This window comes from Lampris incognitus, chromosome 12, assembly GCF_029633865.1.
Source record: "Lampris incognitus isolate fLamInc1 chromosome 12, fLamInc1.hap2, whole genome shotgun sequence".
Lineage (NCBI taxonomy): Eukaryota > Metazoa > Chordata > Actinopteri > Lampriformes > Lampridae > Lampris > Lampris incognitus.
Genome location: NC_079222.1, coordinates 5747019 through 5769088, shown reverse-complemented (window position 1 = coordinate 5769088; position 22070 = coordinate 5747019). Strand labels below are relative to the sequence as shown.

The 22070-nt window shown below is 46.4% G+C and overlaps 2 protein-coding genes and 1 non-coding gene across 5 annotated transcripts in view; 2 read left to right on the top strand and 1 right to left on the bottom strand.

Moving 5' to 3' along the window:
- The first annotated feature begins 2743 nt into the window (after positions 1 to 2743).
- On the top strand, positions 2744 to 2862 carry LOC130122203 (5S ribosomal RNA). Its single transcript, XR_008811123.1, has one exon. It is a non-coding gene; the product is annotated as a 5S ribosomal RNA (ribosomal RNA).
- An 8099-nt stretch (positions 2863 to 10961) lies between these two features.
- ufc1 (ubiquitin-fold modifier conjugating enzyme 1) lies at positions 10962 to 11823 on the bottom strand. The gene has a single exon (XM_056290984.1). It carries the CDS (start codon positions 11709 to 11711, stop codon positions 11208 to 11210), a length of 504 nt encoding a protein of 167 aa, XP_056146959.1. The 5' UTR covers positions 11712 to 11823; the 3' UTR covers positions 10962 to 11207.
- Positions 11824 to 16643: 4820 nt separating this feature from the next.
- Positions 16644 to 22070, top strand: part of ythdc1 (YTH N6-methyladenosine RNA binding protein C1) — a 42015-nt gene continuing 36588 nt past the window's right edge. For all 3 annotated transcript variants that reach the window (XM_056290881.1, XM_056290883.1, XM_056290879.1), the window contains exon 1: positions 16644 to 16705. In XM_056290881.1, coding sequence (XP_056146856.1) covers positions 16675 to 16705 — 31 coding nt within the window. In that variant the 5' untranslated portion in view covers positions 16644 to 16674. The remainder of the gene's footprint in view (positions 16706 to 22070) is intronic.

Below are 22070 nucleotides of genomic sequence, written 5' to 3'. Positions count from 1 at the left end.
CTATCTTGTGTAAGCGAAACAAAGTGTAAAACAAATGTAACAATGTGGAATTGATGGACAATACATGCAATCAAAAATGTATTTTTGTTCCCAAAAATATATTTTCATAATAAAAGACAAAAAAAAAAAAAAAAAACAAAACGCCCGATCTCGTCCGATCTCGGAAGCTAAGCAGGGTCGGGCCTGGTTATTACTTGGATGGGAGACCGCCTGGGAATCCCAGGTGCTGTAAGCCTTTTATGTTACGGCTCTGCGCCGGCAGCCAATCAGCTCGTCAGGGCTGGGCTTAAGTTTGGTGGCCTCCCACGCGCCCGTTGTGCCGGGGGACATTCGTCCAGGTAAAGATGGGGAAGAAAGGGGAAGAAGGGAGGAGAAGAGAAGAAAGGGAGGAAGAGAAGGGGGAGGAAAAGGAAAGAAAGAAAGGAAAAGTATTGTAACGTGCATGAAGACACGCTGGCCGCTGGCTCGCGGGTCTGACCCTTTAGTCGAGCGGTTAGCGATGCCTCCTGCGGTGCGGGCGACACGGGTTCGCTTCCCGGCTGCGGCAGTTTCTGTGGTTTCGTTAACCCCCGAATTCGCTACAGTATGACTGTTTCCAACCGCATCTTGACTGTCGATCGCCAGTTTCCGGCCAACCCCATCTCTGTCTGGTGTCGTGCGCGTGGGGTCTTCCACAAACCCTAACACGCCCTACGATCATCGCAAAGTACGTTGATTTTCTTTTACTGAATTCCAACTGAAAAATCTGACGTATAGGTAAAACCAGACAAACATTTGGGTCAAAAATTGGTGAAAAGTCTTCTCAATGGCTGTTCCTTAGTTAGCTTTAAGTCATATTCTGACATTTCACACGTGACTCCTTGGGCAGCAAAAGCCATAGGATGTGATGGAGTTTGTCATAAGATGAAACTGGTGAACCAAGCTGACGACAGAAAGAGGAAGGTCGGCGGCCAACTCTTCTATAAAGGAGCTGCAAGGCTCCGGATCAACGGCTTACGGCCATACCAGCCTGATAACTGCCTGAAACACTATTGCACATGTACGGCCACTGCTCGGAGCTGGCGAGCTTCTTTGAATCCCTGAAAAAGTGCTTAGTCAACAAACTGGGATTAATTTGGGACAGCGGGGATTCGTGGGATGTATTCTTTGTGTTTGGAGTGTGGGAGAAGAGCAGGGTGAAGAACGCAGCGCTGTGCAAATTCCTCTTAAGTCACGCCCGGTGGGCCGTCAAATCACGTCGGAACATTGCGCACTTTGAACGCAGAATCATCCCGGTTTGGAACATTTTCAAAAACATGGTCAAAAAACAAACACATTACAGACTGACGCACGGCGATGCGGACTTCACCCGGCTCTTCATCAGAGACAGCCATCTCCTCTCCCTCAACAGGAGGGGGGAGATTGTGTGGAACTGGTGAGGGAGGGAGGGAGGGAGGGAGGGGAGGAAAAAGTCTGAAATGATGTGAACGGAAAATGATGATTATTGGAAGGGTAAATATAAACAGAGTTAAAGACGAGTTACGGTTTTCTTTTAACTTTCTCTGTTATGTTTTTATTGAAGTTAAGGGGAGGATGGGATCATTCTGTTTAATGTGGAATGTGTGTCATTTAAAATCTCAAAGTGGTGTTTTAATGTCACTTTCTTTTAAAAACAAAGTCTAAGGCTTGTTCAAAAGGGCTGATTTGTTTCATTTTCTGTTCTGGTTCCAAAGCGCTGATTTAAGTTGATGATTTGGAAAGCATGGCTTTCTTTTATGTATAAAGAGAGACGGATACTATCTTGTGTAAGCGAAACAAAGTGTAAAACAAATGTAACAATGTGGAATTGATGGACAATACATGCAATCAAAATGTATTTTTGTTCCCAAAAATATATTTTCATAATAAAAGACAACAAAAAAAAATCTCGGAAGCTAAGCAGGGTCGGGCCTGGTTAGTACTTGGATGGGAGACCGCCTGGGAATACCAGGTGCTGTAAGCCTTTTATGCCGCCCTGTTACGGCTCTCCCAGCCCGCGCCGGCAGCCAATCAGCTCGTCAGAGCTGGGCTTAAGTTTGGTGGCCTCCCACGCGCCCGTTGTGCCGGGGGACATTCGTCCAGGTAAAGATGGGGAAGAAGGGAGGAGAAGAGAAGAAAGGGAGGAAGAGAAGGGGGAGGAAAAGGAAAGAAAGAAAGGAAAAGTATTGTAACGTGCATGAAGTCACGCTGGCCGCTGGCTCGCGGGTCTGACCCTTTAGTCGAGCGGTTAGCGATGCCTCCTGCGGTGCGGGCGACACGGGTTCGCTTCCCTTCTGCGGCAGTTTCTGTGGTTTCGTTGTCTCCCGAATTCGCTACAGTATTACTGTTTCCAACCACATCTTGACTGTCGATCGCCAGTTTCCGGCCAACCCCATCTCTGTCTGGTGTCGTGCGCTTGGGGTCCTCCACAAACCCTAACACGCCCTACGATCATCGCAAAGTACGTTGATTTTCTTTTACTGAATTCCAACTGAAAAATCTGACGTATAGGTAAAACCAGACAAACATTTGGGTCAAAAACCAGTGAAAAGTCTTCTCAATGGCTGTACCTTAGTTAGCTTTAAGTCATATTCTGACATTTCACACGTGACTCCTTGGGCAGCAAAAGCGACAAGATGTGATGGAGTTTGTCATAAGATGAAACTGGTGAACCAAGCTGACGACAGAAAGAGGAAGGTCGGCGGCCAACTCTTCTATAAAGGAGCTGCAAGGCTCCGGCTCAACGGCTTACGGCCATACCAGTCTGATAACGCCCGATCTCGTCCGATCTCGGAAGCTAAGCAGGCTCGGGCCTGGTTAGTACTTGGATGGGAGACCGCCTGGGAATACCAGGTGCTGTAAGCCTTTTATGCCGCCCTGTTACGGCTCTCCCAGCCCGCGCCGGCAGCCAATCAGCTCGTCAGGGCTGGGCTTAAGTTTGGTGGCCTCCCACGCGCCCGTTGTGCCGGGGGACATTCGTCCAGGTAAAGATGGGGAAGAAAGGGGAAGAAGGGAGGAGAAGAGAAGAAAGGGAGCAAGAGAAGGGGGAGGAAAAGGAAAGAAAGAAAGAAAGAAAGGAAAAGTATTGTAACGTGCATGGATAAGAAGACACGCTGGCTGGCGGGTCTGACCCTTTAGTCTAGCGGTTAGCGATGTCTCGTGCGGTGCGGGCGACACGGGTTCGCGTCCCGGCCGCGGCAGTTCCTGTGGTTGCGTTGCCCCCCGAATTCGCTACATTGGTGTCAGAAGTGGGATGGAGCAACCGTAGTCATATTCTGACATTTCACACGTGACTCCTTGGACAGCAAAAGCCATAGGATGTGATGGAGTTTGTCATAAGATGAAACTGGTGAACCAAGCTGACGACAGAAAGAGGAAGGTCGGCGGCCAACTCTTCTATAAAGGAGCTGCAAGGCTCCGGATCAACGGCTTACGGCCATACCAGCCTGATAACGTCCGGGTTGGCGTGGTGGCGGCGGAGCGGACGAAAAAGACATTAAATCGACGGGGAAACGGGAGCAGTCTCTGGAAATAACGTTTCTAACTTCCCCCCAGCAGCTTTCTGCTGCACGGGGGAAACTTTTGTGGCTTTAGAAGCACGAAAATGGCACAAACGGCAAGGACACTCGGACCGGACAAGACTTACGACGACGGGCAGACGGACAAACAAAATGGAGGTCTGGCGGCGGAAACAAAGAAGCCCCAGCAGGACGCGAATCCGACTGAGGCAGAAAGCGTGATGGAGAAGGGGGAGAGAGGAGAATTTGTGGTGGTGGAGAGTCGAGCGGAGAAACGAAAAGAGAGACGAGGTGGAGGGGCCACAGCAATGGGGTTGGTGAAAGAGACGGCGGTCGCAGCGGGAGCGGCGGGGAGGGAGGGAGGGGGAAGGGAGAGAGATGGACAGAGACCTGGTGGTTCATGTGGACGTGGAGGGAGAAGACAAAATCTCCATGATGGAGCTTCTGCGTGCGGTTGACAACACGTGTGGGAGAGTATTGGGCTGCAGGTCGAAAAGCGACAAACGATGGGAGCTCACGATGAGTAACCCGAAAGGGAAAACAAGACTGCTGGACGGCTTCAAAATTAGAAACTCCAGAGTGGTGGCATCGGAAGTTACGAGGGACACCAGGATCGTCTCCTTTTTGAACCTTCCCCTGTATGTCACAGACAATCAAATTGTTACTAAACTGGAGCAGTGGGGCGTGGAGCCGGTGTCTCCTATCAAGCGGAGGAAGTGGGCCGGGACGGACGTTTTTGACGGGACGAGATTCCTCAAAGTCCGTTTCAATGAAAATGTCTCCTCTTTACCTTACAGCACCAAATTTGAGACGCTGGAAGGGATTGAATACTTCAGAGTGCTGCACGATAACCAATCTAAAGTTTGCAGGCTGTGCCTCCAGCCCGGACACATCCTACGGGAGTGCCCGGAGTTCAAGTGCTTCAAGTGCGGGGAGATCGGACACTACGCACGAGAATGCGCAGCCATGCCTGGAGCAGATCCCAAAGAGGAGACAGAGAGGGACACCGGCGAGGGAGTGGAGGACGGGGCAGAAGAGACGGAGACAGGAGATCATCCTGATGGCATTGCGACTGATGGCGAAGCAGAGGGGCCCCAGTCAGCTGCACGCCATGAGATGGAGGAGGAGAGCGAGGTCGAGGAGGAAGAGGAGGAGGAGGAGAAAAGAGGAAGCAGCGGTTTGACTGCGGCCTCTGAGAGGGTGGGGAGGATGCCGACGAGCGTCTCCACTCTGGCGCACGGGTCGCTGAGGGGTCAGGCTGTAACAACATCAGGGGACAGGAGCCGCAGCAACCAGAGGGAGGGCAGTTCGGCCAGCCTGGCGTCCTTGCCTTGCGGGCAGCCGGGGCAGAGAGGGCCTCTACACGGGCAGGGGAGTGAGAGACGACAGCCGAACCCTAAGGCTTCGGAATGGGATGGAGTTAGTAAGGGGAGGGAAGAGGGAACAAGCAGAAAGGGCAAGACTAAGAGGGGTAAATAATAATGGACTGAAAAGGGTGTGCATCATGTTTTTTGTTTGGGGATTATTTTTCTCTATCTTTCCCACTCACCATGGTCAAAATAGCATCATTCAACGTACGTGGACTACGTAACATGGACAAGTTCACTAAAGTCGTAAAAATGTGTGATGCAGAAATAATCTGTCTCCAAGAAACCCACTGGGACACTGACTGTGAAACTCAGTGCAAGAAAAGGTGGCCTGGATCCTACTTTTCAAGCCATGGGACTCAGCGGGCACGAGGAGTAAGCATCATGGTGAGTAGCCACATTGAGGCTGATGCCGCTCTAATAGACAAAGACATTGGGGGGAGGTGGGTTAAAGTGGGCTTTGTTTTTGAAGACACTGTCTACAAATTACTGAACATTTATGCGCCCAACCACGAGGGGGACAGGTCTTCTTTCTTTCGAGAATTGAATATCATAGCTAAAGACTGTGACGTCATAGTTGGGGATTTCAATGTCAAGATGAGCAGGCTTGACATTAGCGATAACGGTAGCTATAAACACGACTGTTCTAGAGCGGCCCTGAATCTGTTTATGGCCAAGAATAATTTCTGTGATTTATGGAGAACCAGAAATCCCATAACACGAGAGTACTCGAGAGTACAGCCACAAATGGACACTGTACGGCAAAGTCGGATTGATTTTTGTTTAGTCAAGAAACCGCAGATCGACCTTTTCGATACTGTGCGCTATTGTTTAAATTTCATTAGTGATCATGCCATCCTGCGTGTGGGAATGGGGGGTAAAAGGAGGGGGAGGGGGGGAGGCGTGTGGCACCTTAACGCTAGCCTGCTGAACAGAAGGGATTATGTTGACTGTATCTCTAAATTGATCTCATTTGAATGTTCACAGCCTGAGTTTGGGGAAAATATCATAGAGGGGTGGGAGAAATTAAAAGTGAGAATTAAACAAAAAAGTATTCAGTTTGCGAAAAGATTGAACTTTAAAACTAGAGAAAAAGAAAGATCATTAAGAAATACAATTGCTAAATTAAATGCACAACCGGTTGTCAATGTTGAAAGGCTTGTGAATATTCAAAATGAAATAAATGAAATTGAAAGGATAAAATGTGAAGGTGCTATAGTGAGGAGCCGTGCTCAATATGCAGTAGAAGGGGAGAAAAGCACAGCTTTTTTCCTCAACTTGGAAAAAAGGAAACAAAATCAGTGTTATTTGCAAGAAATCAAAAATAAAGAAGGTAAAGTAGTGACCAATTTCGTAGACATTCTGGAAACAGTACAAACTTTTTATAGTGACTTGTTTAAAACTGAGAGTTCAGACATACAAGCTACAAATGACATATTGGAAGAGATGACTGCTAAATTAAATGATGAGGATAAATCAGCGTGTGAACAGGAAATAACTGAGGAAGATATAGAGTGTGCAATAAATCAAATGATGTCAAATAAAAGCCCAGGTAGTGATGGGTTGACGGCAAACTTCTATAAAGCTTTCTGCAACACGCTCAAACCAACACTACTGAAATTGTACAAAACAATGGAAAAAGAACAGAAGGTACCGGAGTCAATGACTCTAGGCTTGATCACTTTAATTTTTAAGAAAGGGGAGAAGGATAAACTAACAAATTATAGGCCCATTACTCTGTTGAACAATGACTACAAAATACTAATGAAAATATTCGCAAACAGAGTCAAACAAATATTACATACAATAATAGAAGCCACCCAGGCTTATAGTGTGCCAGGGAGAGAAGTCACTGACACAGTACGCACCATAAGAGATGTGGTGGAGTATTTAAAAGAGACAGATCAAGCAGGTGTCCTTCTGGCCATTGACTTCAATAAAGCCTTTGACCGAGTAGAGCATCAATTTATGTTTAATGTACTGGAGAAGGTAGGTTTTGGAGACAGATTTCTAACTTGGGTAAAATTGTTATATAGCAAAGCTACAGGTAAGGTCAAATGCAACGGTGCAACCACTGATGCGTTTCCTCTGGAAAGGTCGGTCAGACAAGGCTGTCCACTATCCTCAATCCTGTACACAATAATAGCAGAGCCACTAGGAATTCTATTAAAACAAGACAAGGGTATTAGAGGTATTGAGTTACCAGGGGGAGGATCCTGTGTCGTCCAGCAATTTGCTGATGACACCACCCTAACAGTAAAGGACATGGCAAGCATAGAGAGAGCAATGGCAGTAATAAACATGTACGGTCGAGCCTCTGGCTCCCGCATAAATGTAGGTAAGTCAGAAATCATGTTCATTAACATGGCTGAGCCTCAGCAGGAGACCACACCTTTTAAAATACAAAGCAAGCATATAAAAATTCTAGGTACCTACATCGGTAAAGATGTAGTGGCAGCTCGTGATCTGTCATGGACGGAAATTATTAGTAAAATAGAAAAATGTCTAAATTATTGGAAACTGAGAGACCTAAAACTCAAAGGTAGAGTAGTGGTTCTAAACAACTTAATATTGTCAAAACTAAACTATACATTAGCAGTTATAGAACTACCCTTATGGGTATTAAACAGAATAAATGAAATTATAACCAATTTTTTGTGGAGGGCAAAAGTAAGTAAAATAGCACGAAAAACATTAATAAGTAAGTACAGAGAGGGAGGACTTCAATTAGTAGATATAGAAAGCAAAAAAAGGGCGTTCAGGATCAAAACTGTGCAAAAATATCTGTGTGACTCCACAGCCCACGGCTGGAAAAGCCTGATGGCTTACTTCATAAACAAGGTATTTCACATAGGCGATTTTGTGCTGCTGATGCAACTAAAGCGACCGATGATGGCGGGGCTTCCAGGTTTCTATAGAGAAGTCCTGTCCGCTCACGCGGAATTTCTAAAGCATATAGACTATGCATGTGACTCGGTAAACGTCATCAGAGAAATGCCAATCTTTCTAAATAAGAAAATTCAAAAGACAGGTAAGCTTCTATGTAATAATGACATGTTAACAGCAGGTTTGGTCCAGTTGAAGGACGTCATGTATGAACTGATGCCGGGTTTTCTCCCCCCCCAAGCCATATATGACAGTATAAAGGAGATAAACTATGAGGCCAAAATTACGGAGACAACAAGCTATTATAACGATTTAAAGGAAAGCAGCCCAAAAGAATGGCGGACAACCATAGAGCGGAGAGTGGTACAGAACAGAGAGGGGGAGCTCCCAGCCATGTTGGTGGAGCAAGGAGGAGAGTGGAGGAGTATACACAGGTTGACAAGCAAACAGATCTATGGAAAGTTTCTGGCACAGGCGTCGCAACGTCCGACCTCTCTGCCGTTCTGGGGCAAAGTTATGCCCAATTTGAATGTGGGACAAATCTGGGGACAATGGAGGGTGAGAGGGAACAGCATTGAGGCAGAAGACAACGACTACAAAATCCGACACAACAAAGTGTTCACTAACGTTATTCTGCACCAATTTGACAAGGGGGTCGGCAGGGAGTGCGACGTCTGTGGCCTGCTGCCTGAAACACTATTGCACATGTACCGCCACTGCTCGGAGCTGGCGAGCTTCTTTGAAACCCTGAAAAAGTGCTTAGTCAACAAACTGGGATTAATTTGGGACAGCGGGGATTCGTGGGATGTATTCTTTGTGTTTGGAGTGTGGGAGAAGAGCAGGGTGAAGAACGCAGCGCTGTGCAAATTCCTCTTAAGTCACGTCCGGTGGGCCGTCAAATCACGTCGGAACATTGCGCACTTTGAACGCAGAATCATCCCGGTTTGGAACATTTTCAAAAACATGGTCAAAAAACAAACACATTACAGACTGACGCACGGCGATGCGGACTTCACCCGGCTCTTCATCAGAGACAGCCATCTCCTCTCCCTCAACAGGAGGGGGGAGATTGTGTGGAACTGGTGAGGGAGGGAGGGAGGGAGGGGAGGAAAAAGTCTGAAATGATGTGAACGGAAAATGATGATTATTGGAAGGGTAAATATAAACAGAGTTAAAGACGAGTTACGGTTTTCTTTTAACTTTCTCTGTTATGTTTTATTGAAGTTAAGGGGAGGATGGGATCATTCTGTTTAATGTGGAATGTGTGTCATTTAAAATCTCAAAGTGGTGTTTTAATGTCACTTTCTTTTAAAAACACAGTCTAAGGCTTGTTCAAAGGGCTGATTTGTTTCATTTTCTGTTCTGGTTCCAAAGCGCTGATTTAAGTTGATGATTTGGAAAGCATGGCTTTATTTTATGTATAAAGAGAGACGGATACTATCTTGTGTAAGCGAAACAAAGTGTAAAACAAATGTAACAATGTGGAATTGATGGACAATACATGCAATCAAAAATGTATTTTTGTTCCCAAAAATATATTTTCATAATAAAAGACAAAAAAAAAAAAAAAAAAAACAACGCCCGATCTCGTCTGATCTCGGAAGCTAAGCAGGCTCGGGCCTGGTTAGTACTTGGATGGGAGACCGCCTGGGAATACCAGGTGCTGTAAGCCTTTTATGCCGCCCTGTTACGGCTCGCCCCCCCCCTTTCTTTTCTTCTCCCCCCTTTTGCAGGGATGACCCCTGCAGTATCATATTTCTTTGCTAGCAGTAACCTTTATAATTTGGTCAGGAGGTACAAGAAAGGAAGGCAGCCTGGAGATCTGGCAGCTGAGTGTCGGAGGAATGGGTGGAAGGCCCACTGTGAGCCAGCTGAAGCAGGCTGCAGGAGCCCTTCAGGTCAGTCTCGACAACGGAAGTCCTACATACATAAGTATATTCAGTATTTCGCTACTGCAGGTATTTCTCACTACTTCTTGTATATACAGACTCTAGTGACTCTAGTGTGTACTGCTCGAACCTGTCTTTTACCCACATAGAAATACTTATTCCTAATAGGCAGGGAACTCTAAGTAAGTTATACTTTTTATGTTACATTATATTTACTCAAATTACTTCTTGTAGTTGTTATAGTTTACTTAGTGACACATCAGCTCAAACTCTTGGTAATGTGGAAACTTTGGTAAAAAAAAGTTTAGGCCTAAATAAATTGCTATAGCAGATTCTGATTGTGGTCCTAGTTTTGAAGCTAACCCCATCCATCCATCCATCCATCCATTAGCCTATCCCAGCAGTCACTGGGCGGCAGGCGGGGAGACACCCTGGACAGGCTGCCAGGCCATCACAGGGCCAACACACACACACACACACACACACACACCTAGGGACAATTTAGTAAGGCCAATTCACCTGACCTACATGTCTTTGGACTGTGGGAGGAAACCGGAGCACCCGGAAGAAACCCACGCAGACACGGGGCGAACATGCAAACTCCACACAGAGGACGACCCCCAAGGTTGGACTACCCCGGGGCTCGAACCCAGGACCTTTTCGCTGTGAGGCGACCATGCTAAACCATCAAAATCCTACCGCCCCCCTCTTCGCTGCCTAATGATCTCACTCATAAGTCCCAGTAAATTTTACATGTCAGTTTAAAAATAAATAAAGACACTTTATTTTGTCATTGTACAGTTGTAAAGTTAGAATGACATTTGTTTTCTGCATTGGACCCAGGGGTGGGCAGTCTTATGCAGAAAGGGTCAGTGTGGGTGCAGGTTTTTGTTCCAACCAAGCAGTGACACACCTGTGTCTCCTAATCCGGTTCCTCAGCAGAGACCCTCCTGGTTGGCTAGTGGGACCAGGTGTGTAACTGCTTGGCTGGAACAAAAACCTGGACCCACACCGACCCTTTCTGGATAAGACTGCCCAGCCCTGATTTAACCCATCCTATCTACAGGAACAGCGTGCAGCTGCAGAACCTGGGGACCATCTCCAGTTCTTCTTTCCACTGCCTTGCTCAGGGGCACAGACAGGAGTATTACCCTAACGTGCACCCGGAGGAAACGCACCACAGACACGGGGAGAACATGCAAACTCCACACAGGAAGGACCCGGGACAGCCTGGGGTTCGAACCCAGGACCTCCCTGCTGTGAGACCACTGGGCCACCCCATAGAAATCAAACGTCAATCAATGTGAAACCGGTGGCATTTTTATTCATGAGGAACAAGTCACAGGACTGATGCGATGCTTTATGTTGTTTCGAAACATGTGCAGTCTGCAGAGTCAATAAACTGTTGAGTTTTCGAAAAGACAACTTCCGGTGAGCTTTACCGTCTCCTAATCAATACGTCTTCGGAGGTGAAGGGGCGCGTAAGCGTGGGATATAAAGCCACAGAGTTTGTCCGTAAAGCTGCGCTTGTTTTTGATCTAAAAACCTCATCAACCGCTCTGCTGTTCCTTGTGCACGACCAAGCCTTTGCTGATCAGATCCGGGATTTCCACCGCCAGCCACGGGCCGAGGCCCAGCGCCATCAGGTGGGCCAGCCCGAATTTGGGGACGTTGCGAGCCCACAGGGGCTTGAAGTGGTCCGTCAGACAGATCTTGCCTCCCCGGTACATCTTCGCCGTCTTGCCGTCCAGCTCCGGGATGGCGACCTCGGGCGCCGTGGCCGGGTAGGTGACCGGGATGTCGAACTCGACTTGGAACTCGTAGCGGAGGAGGTCGTGGACGTACCAGCACTTGCCGAACCAGCGGGTGCCCTCCTTGTTGGACTCCAGGCGGAACCAGTCGTTGTCGGAAGCCTTGTTCGCCTCCACGTACTTGATGAGGGCGAGGTACTCCTCCTTCAGCCGCTGCACCCACAGCTCCTTGTCTCGGGGCCCGGAGTTGGTCTTCAGCACCGGGATCTCCGACACCACTTTCCGCGTCGCGTCGTCCGCCATGTCGATCGAGACGCCCGAGTCGCTGCTGGACTGGGACTGAAAACCAGGGGAAACTAACTCGGAGCACTGACGTGTGTCTGCTCAGCCTTACGCAGACTACAGCCAGCCGACCGGAAGCGGAAGACAGAAGTGACGCGTTAACAACTTCTTCTTCTCCGCCTTCGCCTTCTTCTTCTTCTTCTTCTTCTTCTTCTTCTTCTTCTTCTTCTTCTTCTTCTTCTGCGTCACTGTTTGCTATACTGACTCATCTCACCCCTAGTGGTCAGTGGTGTGATTGCAAGGGGTCCGTGAAAATAAAATATCTTTAAAAAAAAGATCCTACGACATTTATAGAAATAGGATTATTTTACTCAAATGTGACTGAGACCTTTATCTACCTAAACTATAAAGGGTAACAGGACTTTTTTCTCTAATTACATCTGTTTCACAAGTGTCATTTATTGTATTTTAATAAGAGATCTCGCTCTCGTTTGCATTGTTAAAAGTTACTGAATACATATTCTGTTTTGTTACATATATCTGAAAGTTACTGAATACATATTCTGTGTTGTTACATATATCTGAAAGTTACTGCATAAGAATTCTGTTTTGTTACATATATCTGAAAGTTACTGAATACATATTCTGTGTTGTTACATATATCTGAAAGTTACTGAATAAATATTCTGTTTTGTTACATATATCTGAAAGTTACTGAATACATATTCTGTTTTGTTACATATATCTGAAAGTTACTGAATACATATTCTGTTTTGTTACATATATCTGAAAGTTACTGAATAAATATTCTGTTTTGTTACATATATCTGAAAGTTACTGAATACATATTCTGTGTTGTTACATATATCTGAAAGTTACTGCATAAGAATTCTGTTTAGTTACATATATCTGAAAGTTACTGAATACATATTCTGTTTTGTTACATATATCTGAAAGTTACTGCATAAGAATTCTGTTTTGTTAACTACACTGCTCAAAAAAATAAAGGGAACACCTAAAAACACAATATAGACCTCGATGAATGAAATATTTCAGCTGAAAATCTTTATTTATTAGACAGAGGAATGTGTTTAGAGCAAAATAACCTAAGAATGATCAATGGAAATCAAAATCATTAGCCCATTAAGGTCTGGATTCAGAATCATACTCAAAATCAAAGTGGAAAATGAGAACATAGGCTGATCCAACTTCTGTGGAAATTCTTCAAGACGATTCAAAATGAGGCTCAGTAGTGTGTGTGGCCTCCACGTGCCTGTATACACTCCCTACAACGTCTGGGCATGCTCCTGATGAGACGACGGATGGTCTCCTGAGGGATCTCCTCCCAGACCTGGATCAGGGCATCGGTCAACTCCTGGACAGTCTGTGGTGTGACATCACGTAGGCGGATGGTACGAGACATGATGTCCCAGAGGTGCTCGATTGGATTCAGGTCTGGGGAACGTGCAGGCCAGTCCATAGCATCAATGCCCTCGACATACAGGAACTGCTGACACACTCTGGCCACATGTGGACGAGCATTGTCATGCATGAGCAGGAACCCAGGCCCCACTGCACCAGCATATGGTCTGACAATGGGTCTGAGGATCTCATCCCGGTACCTAATGGCAGTCATGGTACCTCTGGCTAGCACGTAGAGGTCTGTGCGGCCCTCCAAGGATATGCCTCCCCAGACCATCACTGACCCACCGCCAAACCGGTCATGCTGGAGGATGTTGCAGGCAGCAGAACGTTCTCCACAGCGTCTCCAGACTCTCTCACGTCTGTCACATGTGTTCAGTGTGAACCTGCTCTCATCTGTGAAGAGCACAGGGCGCCAATGGCGAATCTGCCAACCAAGATGTTCTCTGGCAAAGGTCAATCGGGCTGCACGGTGTTGGGCTGTGAGCACAGGCCCCAATTGTGGACGTCGGGCCCTCATACCATCCTCATGCATTCTGTTTCTCACTGTTTGAGCAGAAACCTGCACATTAGTGGCCTGTTGAAGGTCGTTTTGTAGGGCTCCGGCAGTGCTCCTCCTGTTCCTCCTTGCACAAAGGACCAGATAGCGGTCCTGCTGCGGGGTTGTTGTCCTCCTGCAGCCCCCTCCACGTCTCCTGGTGTACTGGCCTGTCTCCTGGTACCTCCTCCATGCTCTGGACACTGTGCTGGGAGACACATCAAATCTTCTTGCCACAGCACGCATTGATGTGCCATCCTGGATGAGCTGCACTACCTGAGCAACTTCTGTAGGTTGCAGATACCGCCTCATGCCACCTCTAGTGGTGAGGGCACTAGCAAAATGAAAAACTAACCAAAGATCGGCCAGAAAAGATGAGGGCAGGCAAATGGTCTGTGGCCACCACCTGCAAATCCATTCCTTCTATAGGGGTTGTCTTGTAAATTGTCTAATTTCCATCTGGTGGAAATTAGACAATTTACCAACAGGTGAAATTGATTCACAAATCAGTGTTGCTTCCTAACTGGACAGGTTGATATCTCAAAAGTGTGATTGACTTGGAGCTACATTGCATTGCTTATGTGTTCCCTTTATTTTTTTGAGCAGTGTATATCTAAGTTACAACTGAAAGCTCTTATTTTTGCCCCAAAGAGTGAATACATGCTATAATGCAATTTAAAATGCAGTTTCTACTGTTTCTATCAAATTGCAACCCCCCTCCCCCAAGATCAGGTGGAGGGGTCCTCAGGGTGGATCAAAAATATGCAGGGGGTCCAGGACCCCCAAAAGGTTGACAACCACTGCCCTAGGGGATTTCAGCACTTGTCACCTGAAGATTTTCTTAGACTATTGCGGATATTTTGCCCTCCAATCTCTTTTAGTGCGTTCCTTAAAACCTCTCTCTGACCCGTTTCTCTCCCCCCCACACACACAATATTCAGACTTCCTGTTATTATGATTTCCGATCACATTCAGCAAACTGTTCAGACCAGTATGACCATTCCTTAATCTTGTTATAACCCCCTCCTCTTTCCCATATCGTCCTCCACACACTACACTTCAAACCAGTGGTTTATTTTTAAAAAATATCTCCCTTTACTTCCTTTGTCGCATTCGTTCTGCCAGATCTTTTTGATTTGTGCCTTAATCACCACTTTGCTTTCTGGCTTACTAATATCTACTGTAATGTGATTACTCCCACTCTTCAAAGCCCCTTTTTGCAGCTGTATCTGCCTTCTCATCCCCACCAATTCTGATATGGCCACGGACCCACCCAAACCTGACAGACACACACATTGTTGAATTCTGAATACTGATAGTGGTATTTCAAACAACCAGTCGCTGCAACATTTTAAAGGCACTAATGCTTCACACATACCTGATGCAATTACCCCTCCCTCTGTCCTGACGTACTCTACCCATTGCAAAGCAATAACCATGGCCATCATTCCCAAGAAAGGTTGAATCAGTTCATCTGGGCACAACGTTTACTGAGGGAAACGCTTCATCAGCGACCTCTTCAGTCTCAGCTGACTGCAGGTATCCCCATCCAACAACCAGTTTCATGTGCAAATATGTGACCATTCACTAGAGTTTCAATGGCCATGTGTAGTATTAACAGGGGATTTGGGAATGTTTGCAGTCACAGCATTGTAAAATGGCAACAGATGTACTCTAGTCCCCCCACCCCACCCCCAGTTCAGGGGTGGTCATTCCTCTGTGACTACTTAGATGAGTGATGAAACGCTTCTCTCGATAAACATCGTGTACAGGTGAACTGGTTGAACTTTCTGTGATTTTCTTACCTGGATTATAGGAGGGTTTCCGTGCAGCGTCATCACAGAGATGCGTGCGCAACTATGGGGGGGGGGAGCAACTACAGCGCAGAGATTTTAACCAAGGCAGAGCTCAGATACAGCAGAGATGACGCGCAGTTGTGCAATAAACTGCACAAACTGCCAAAAGGATGGGTGGACAATGTTGTTGTGTAGAAAATGTTGTTTGCCTCCTGGCTGCGCACGCACCCAGTAATGTTTGCAAACAGGAAACCCGTCTATTGAGCATGCGTCAAGACGCTACCGGAACCCAGCCACTGAGGCTGCGCAAGCCAGTGCGGTCAGCGCGGATACGTGGGGGGCGTTGCGTCACGAAGGGCATCCGGCAAAGAAGCTTTGCCAAATCAAATAGCGTCATCATTTTATAGTTGACAGCGTTTGTGCTTTTTACTGTAGAAACATATTTGGTTGCCATGGTTATAGCGAAAAAGACGATGATGCATTTTCTCGTAATCTAATTTTACTTCTCGCCAAATTCCCCATCCACAAATGTGAATTTACACAAAAAAAAACGAAATTTTTTGTATTTATAAAGGGAATGGAGCAACACGTGGCAACGGTTTCCTTCTCTCACAACGAGAAAAAAGGCTATAAAACGATAACCGGTTATTTTCTTGCGCGGTGCGGGATTCGATACGAGGTGTTCTGCGCCACAAGGCGACGTCACTAACCGCTCGGCTAAAGGGCTAGACTCATTAGCTAGGGGCTAACGTGTCTTATGACTAGTTTACAGTAATGTTTCAGTTTTCAAATGAATTTATTGTCATACATTTGCGCCCTTATTTCGACTTTCTTCGTTTATTTTACGTTGCATGTGTTTCGGTTTGTTTTGGGGGGGGTGGGTTCTGTTTGACGATGTTTTTAAACTTTATTTGAGAAGGTACAATACATTAAAGCAACAGCTGAAACATGTACACGCACCAGAGTTAGCTAACAGGCTAATTTCCATCGGCAGTCCCTTTGCCCGACGTTGTTATGCACCCTAGGACAATGAAATATCACAATATTACAATCTTTTCGTTTTCCCAACGTTTCCCCTAAATGTGCGACATTCTAATATTTCGTTTTCTTTTGCTACTCTTTGTTAGCGGTTGAAATAAAGTTGGTTAAAAAAAAAAGTAAACAAAGAAGAAGTCATATCCTGGGCGGAACCGGAAGTGAATGCTGGCCGGAGGTACGCGAGACCGACATGCAACGAAAGACGCTGCACCAAATAATCGGTAACACTTTCCTCATTTCCAGAGTATTCCCTTTGTTCGGAACCACGGCTTGCTTAGTTTCAGTGTGTTTTACACCTTCTTTAAAAACGTTGGTTTTAATCCGCGAAAATAACGAACGAGAGCATCGACGAACCAACGCTTTAAGCATAAACTATTTCGCCATACAGTTATCCAAGAACCAAGTTAGTCGGTTCATCCGGGCACAACGTTTATCTGCACAAGTAGTGCGGCTGTGTAGGCTACACAAGACTGCTGGAAAAGTGTAAGTAGTGCGGCTGTGTAGGCTACACAAGACTGCTGGAAAAGTGCAAGTAGTGCGGCTGTGTAGGCTACACAAGACTGCTGGAAAAGTGCAAGTAGTGCGGCTGTGTAGGCTACACAAGACTGCTGGAAAAGTGCAAGTAGTGCGGCTGTGTAGGCTACACAAGACTGCTGGAAAAGTGCAAGTAGTGCGGCTGTGTAGGCTACACAAGACTGCTGGAAAAGTACAAGTAGTGCGGCTGTGTAGGCTAAACAAGACTGCTGGGAAAGTACAAGTACTGCGGCTGTGTAGGCTAAACAAGACTGCTGGGACAGTACAAGTAGTGCAGCTGTGTAGGCTATACAAGACTGCTGGAAAAGTACAAGTAGTGCGGCTGTGTAGGCTAAACAAGACTGCTGGGAAAGTACAAGTAGTGCAGCTGTGTAGATTATGCAAGACTGCTGGGACAGTACAAGTAGTGCAGCTGTGTAGGCTATACAAGACTGCTGGGACAGTACAAGTAGTGCAGCTGTGTAGGCTATACAAGACTGCTGGGACAGTACAAGTAGTGCAGCTGTGTAGGCTATACAAGACTGCTGGGACAGTACAAGTAGTGCAGCTGTGTAGGCTATACAAGACTGCTGAGAAAATGACAGGCAGACAGCAAAGGCAACTGGTCGACTTTATAACCAAGCTGAGCACAGAAAGCCCTGGCTAACGTGAATGACACCAGCCACCCTCCTCCACAGTTAGTCTGAGCTGATTCCCTCTGGCCGAACCTCCAGAACGCTGTCAGCCTGTCTTCAATCGGTGGCAAGGAGGAGAAGACTCACAAGTAGAAGAAGAAGAAAAAGGAGGGGGAAGTGGGGAAAGGTGGAAATGGCGGAAGCAAGTGAGATACAAATGCCTGAGCAGTGGATTGAGTATAAACTGACCGGTGACTGGACTAATGGAGTACGGAGTAGTGATGGTGAGGGTGGGAGTGAGGATATGGAGTTAAATGACTGGCCTGAAGTACGGAGAAATAAATGAGCTACCAAGCATAGTAGTGTAGGCAGTAGTAGTTCGGATGGGAGAGAGGACGGTAGGGTTGTGCAGAGGAGGTTTGTTGAGAATGATGGATTGAAACTAATATTGCGGTATGAGGAAGGAAAATGTATAAGGAAAGTTGGTCTGGTAGCATTATCTCACAGATTGAATGAGTAAATTGGTGGAATTTTGATAGCAAACGTGTTGGGTGAAGACGAGAAGCAGAGAGAGAAAGCGATGAAGCTGACTCAAGTGTGCAACACAGTGGTGAAGAAAGTCAATATGGCAGGTGAGGGGCCCTTTTTGAGAAGTGTTATATATTGGATTCAAGAGTGGCAGCTGGTGCTAAACATTTTGGGGGGGGGGCAATTTACCTTGGTGCAGCATTAATGTCCACACAGTCACAGAGTTATTCAGAAGGACCATGTAGCCTATAGATTTTATCAGGGTTGGTAGGCGGTGGATGATTGACAGTTGAGACGAGGCGTCGTGGTGGGTGTGAACATGATTGACAGCCACCAGAATTGTCCGATCACATCAGATCAAAAAATCCGTTAAAACAATACCGAGTCACTGCCAATAAAAGTGGAAAAAAATCTGAAGAAACCAATCAGACAGCAGCCTCAGGTCACCTGCTCACCACAAGTTTGAGGGCCCACATAAGGTATGGTTTGGCCGGCGCCCCTCACACAGGAAGTATATGTATTCAGACAGGAAGTATAGCTATTCAGGCAGGAAGTATATGTATTCAGACAGGAAGTATATCTATTCAGACAGAAACCAACCAAACACCATTTGAACCAATATTTAATGCTGCTGACAGGCGCTCACAGACTGACAACACTTGTATTTCATCATTATTTGCATTATACAACTTATTTATATTTGACATGTTTAAGTAGATTTTCATCTCTTGATATTTGAAGGGGGCGGTGCCCCGGCGCCCTGTACTGGCCAGCCGCCGCTGGTTGATAGTTTATCCGTGTTGTTGGGTTTCCAAGAGAGGGTGTTTCCTGATAAAGTAACAGTGGGCTACATAAAGTACAACGTTAGCGTGTGTGTCCCACCACCTTCGAGATGATTCAAATGCCAAAAATGTGGACATAGTGCAGCAGGGTGTAAAGGGAAACAAATGTGTGGAAGGCATGGAGGTCAGCATGAATATGGGGCAGTGATGAAATGCGCTAATTGTGGAGGTGCGCATGGTGTGGTCCTGTGGCGGCTGTGTGAAAAAGAAGGCAGTGGAAGTCCAGTAGCTACGAGTGACATGGATGTGTATTACGCAGAGGCAGTAAAGTTGGTTCAGAGGGCGAGTAGCGTGTGAGAGGAGAGGAAAATAAACATCAGAGAGTGAACAGCCAGCTGAACAACTTGTGACAAAGAGTCAGATGGGAGGTGGAAATATATTGCTGATAAATAAAGAGCAGTTTGTGTATTTCATGGCTGAAGTAATGAACTACATTTTCCAAGCAGAGGGGAGATCTGAGAAGATTGAAGTAATTGTAAAGAGTGCAGCTAGATATTTAAATATTCAAGGAACATCTGGGATGGATGTGCAGGAAGAGCTTAACACTTGTGACCTCTGATGACTAGTATTTCTCCCGATTTCCTACGTTAAATGCACTTATTGTAAGTCGCTTTGGATACAAGCATCGGCTAAATGACTAATGTGATGTAAGGTAATGTAACAACGGGAACAGTTAAGCAAAGAATCGTGTTCACAAGTATATCTATATCATGTTAGTCCTGCAGGGAGATGCAAGGAGTCTGCCGTCAAATGGACACCAATTTAAAGGAGGTGGGGGCTTTAGAATGTAAACCTGCTACATGTTGAGGAGACATGGCTGGAACCTACTTTAGATTTTGTGATTCAAGGATATGGCGTGCATAAGAAGGGATAGGGAAGGGGGTAATGGGGGAGGATGTGCTACCTTTGTTAGGCAAGGTCTGTTGTATAGAGTAATAAAAAAAAAAGGGGAAAGATCTGGGGTATGTGTTGCTGGAGTTTGGTTAGGGGACAGAAGTTTGGCTTTGGTTTGTTTTAATGTTAGGGTTAATGCTCCTGCCTGTGCCCCTGAGCAAGGCAATGGAAAGAAGAACTGGAGTTGGTCCGCGGGCGCTGCAGCTGCCCACTGCTCCTGTGCAATAGGATGGGTTGCATACAGAGAGCACATTTCATAAGAATACAATGTCATTGTAAAGTGGCTTTCTTTCTTCTTATTGTGAATTTCTATAATCCATGTCAGACGTCGGAATTGGAAGCATTGGAGAGGATAAAAAGACTCGCTAGAAGAAGGGTCGTTTGGTGTGGTGATTTTAATGTCCATAATACTCTTTGTGTAGGGAATAGGGATGAATTCAGAACGGTTCAGTAGTGGAGAATTTAACGGACTCCTTGGGACTGGTGTGTTTAAATGATGGGAATTACACAAGATTGATTGTAGTGCAGGCAAGGAGACAAGTGTAGACTTGACATTAGAGTCACGGTCCATGCCAGGTATTAATTTGCAGGAGGTAACAAGTCATTCAACTGTGGGAGGTGATCATTAACCTGTTTTATGTAAAGTAGGAAGGGCACGGCGGTGCAGTGGTTAGCACGGTTGCCTCACAGCAAGAAGGTCCTGGATTCGAGTCCCAGGGTGGTCCAAACTTGGGGGTCGTCCCGGGTCGTCCTCTGTGTGGAGTTTGCATGTTCTCCTCATGTCTGCATGGGTTTCCTCCGGGTGCTCCGGTTTCCTCCCACAGTCCACAGGCATGTAGGTCACATGAATCGGCCGTACTAAATTGTCCCTAGGTGTGAATGTGTGTGTGTGTGTGTGGGGGGGGGGGCCCTGTGATGGCCTGGCGGCCTGTCCAGGGTGTCTCCCCGCCTGCCGCCCAATGACTGCTGGGATAGGCCTCCAGCATCCACGCCACCCTGAGAGCAGGATAAGCGGTTTGGATAATGGATGCTTTTATCTACGAGATTGGGATTTTCATGGTATATTCTGCACCAAATCTCTGTGCGGTCATCATCTGTTTGGAGCCAGGCTACTTCCTGCAGCCACTTTTGTGCGAGTACTCGTTTTTTTTATGTGCAGGTTCAGTCTGGCATTTCTTTGGAGGTGGTGCAGCACCAAGGTAAATACTTAATGTAGCTTGCTTCTTGGACATTTTGATGAATGGATTACATTTTTAAAACCAGAGAAAAAAAATGTAGCCTTAAGCTAGTTGTAATGTAAGCTAACTATTTGCTGGAGCTCAAGGTTTAACAGTTAACCTTGCTAACGTGGGGGGGGGGGGGGACGCGTCCGAAGGCTAAAAGTTGCACAATTGACAAGTGATTATTACAATTGACCAGAGGTGGACACCCCGGCTTCAGAAAGTAAAAGCCCGACCATGTATTTGTCCTAGCCATTCACTAAACAAGGGCATTTCACTCTACCTGGCTGAAGCGTTGTGCTAATTACATTCAGCTGGTGTAGTGTATGGATGGAAAAAATACTTTTACTTTCTGAAGCCGGGTTATCCACCTCTGATAATTGACACGTTTGTCATAATGACTTTCTTGCCCCTGATGTATGGGGAAAATCCTGTTGTTTCAGTGAGTAATTGTGTCCCAAAAATGTTGGTACGCAAGAGTGCCTCTTTTCATATTCTCTGCTGCGCATCATTTATTTATTCATCCCGGTCGCTGCTCCACCCCCTCTGCCGGTCCGGCCGGTCGCTGCTCCACCCCCTCTGCCAAGCCAGTGACCAGGACACCCACCCGCATCCGGCTTCCCACCCGCAGACACAGCCAGTTGTGTCTGTAGGGACGCCCGAGCAAGCCGGAGGTAACACGGGCATTCGCACCGCTGATCCCTGTGTTGGTAGGCAACAGAATAGACCACTAGGCCACCCGGACGTCGATAAAGGTGGATAAAGCAGCAAAAAGGGGCTTTGAAGAGTGGGAGTAATCACATTACAGTAGATATGAGTGAGTCAGAAGCCACTGTGGTGATTAAGGGACAAATCAAAAAGATCTCGCAGAACGAATGGGACAAAGAAAGTAAAGGGAGATATCTTTTAAAAATAAACCACTAGTTTGAAGTGTAGGGTCTGGAGGAGGAAATG

What these genes read in the sequence shown, in the direction of transcription:
- ufc1 (XM_056290984.1), bottom strand. Translation starts at nt 11,711, where the DNA reads ATGGCGGACGACGCGACGCGGAAAGTGGTGTCGGAGATCCCGGTGCTG.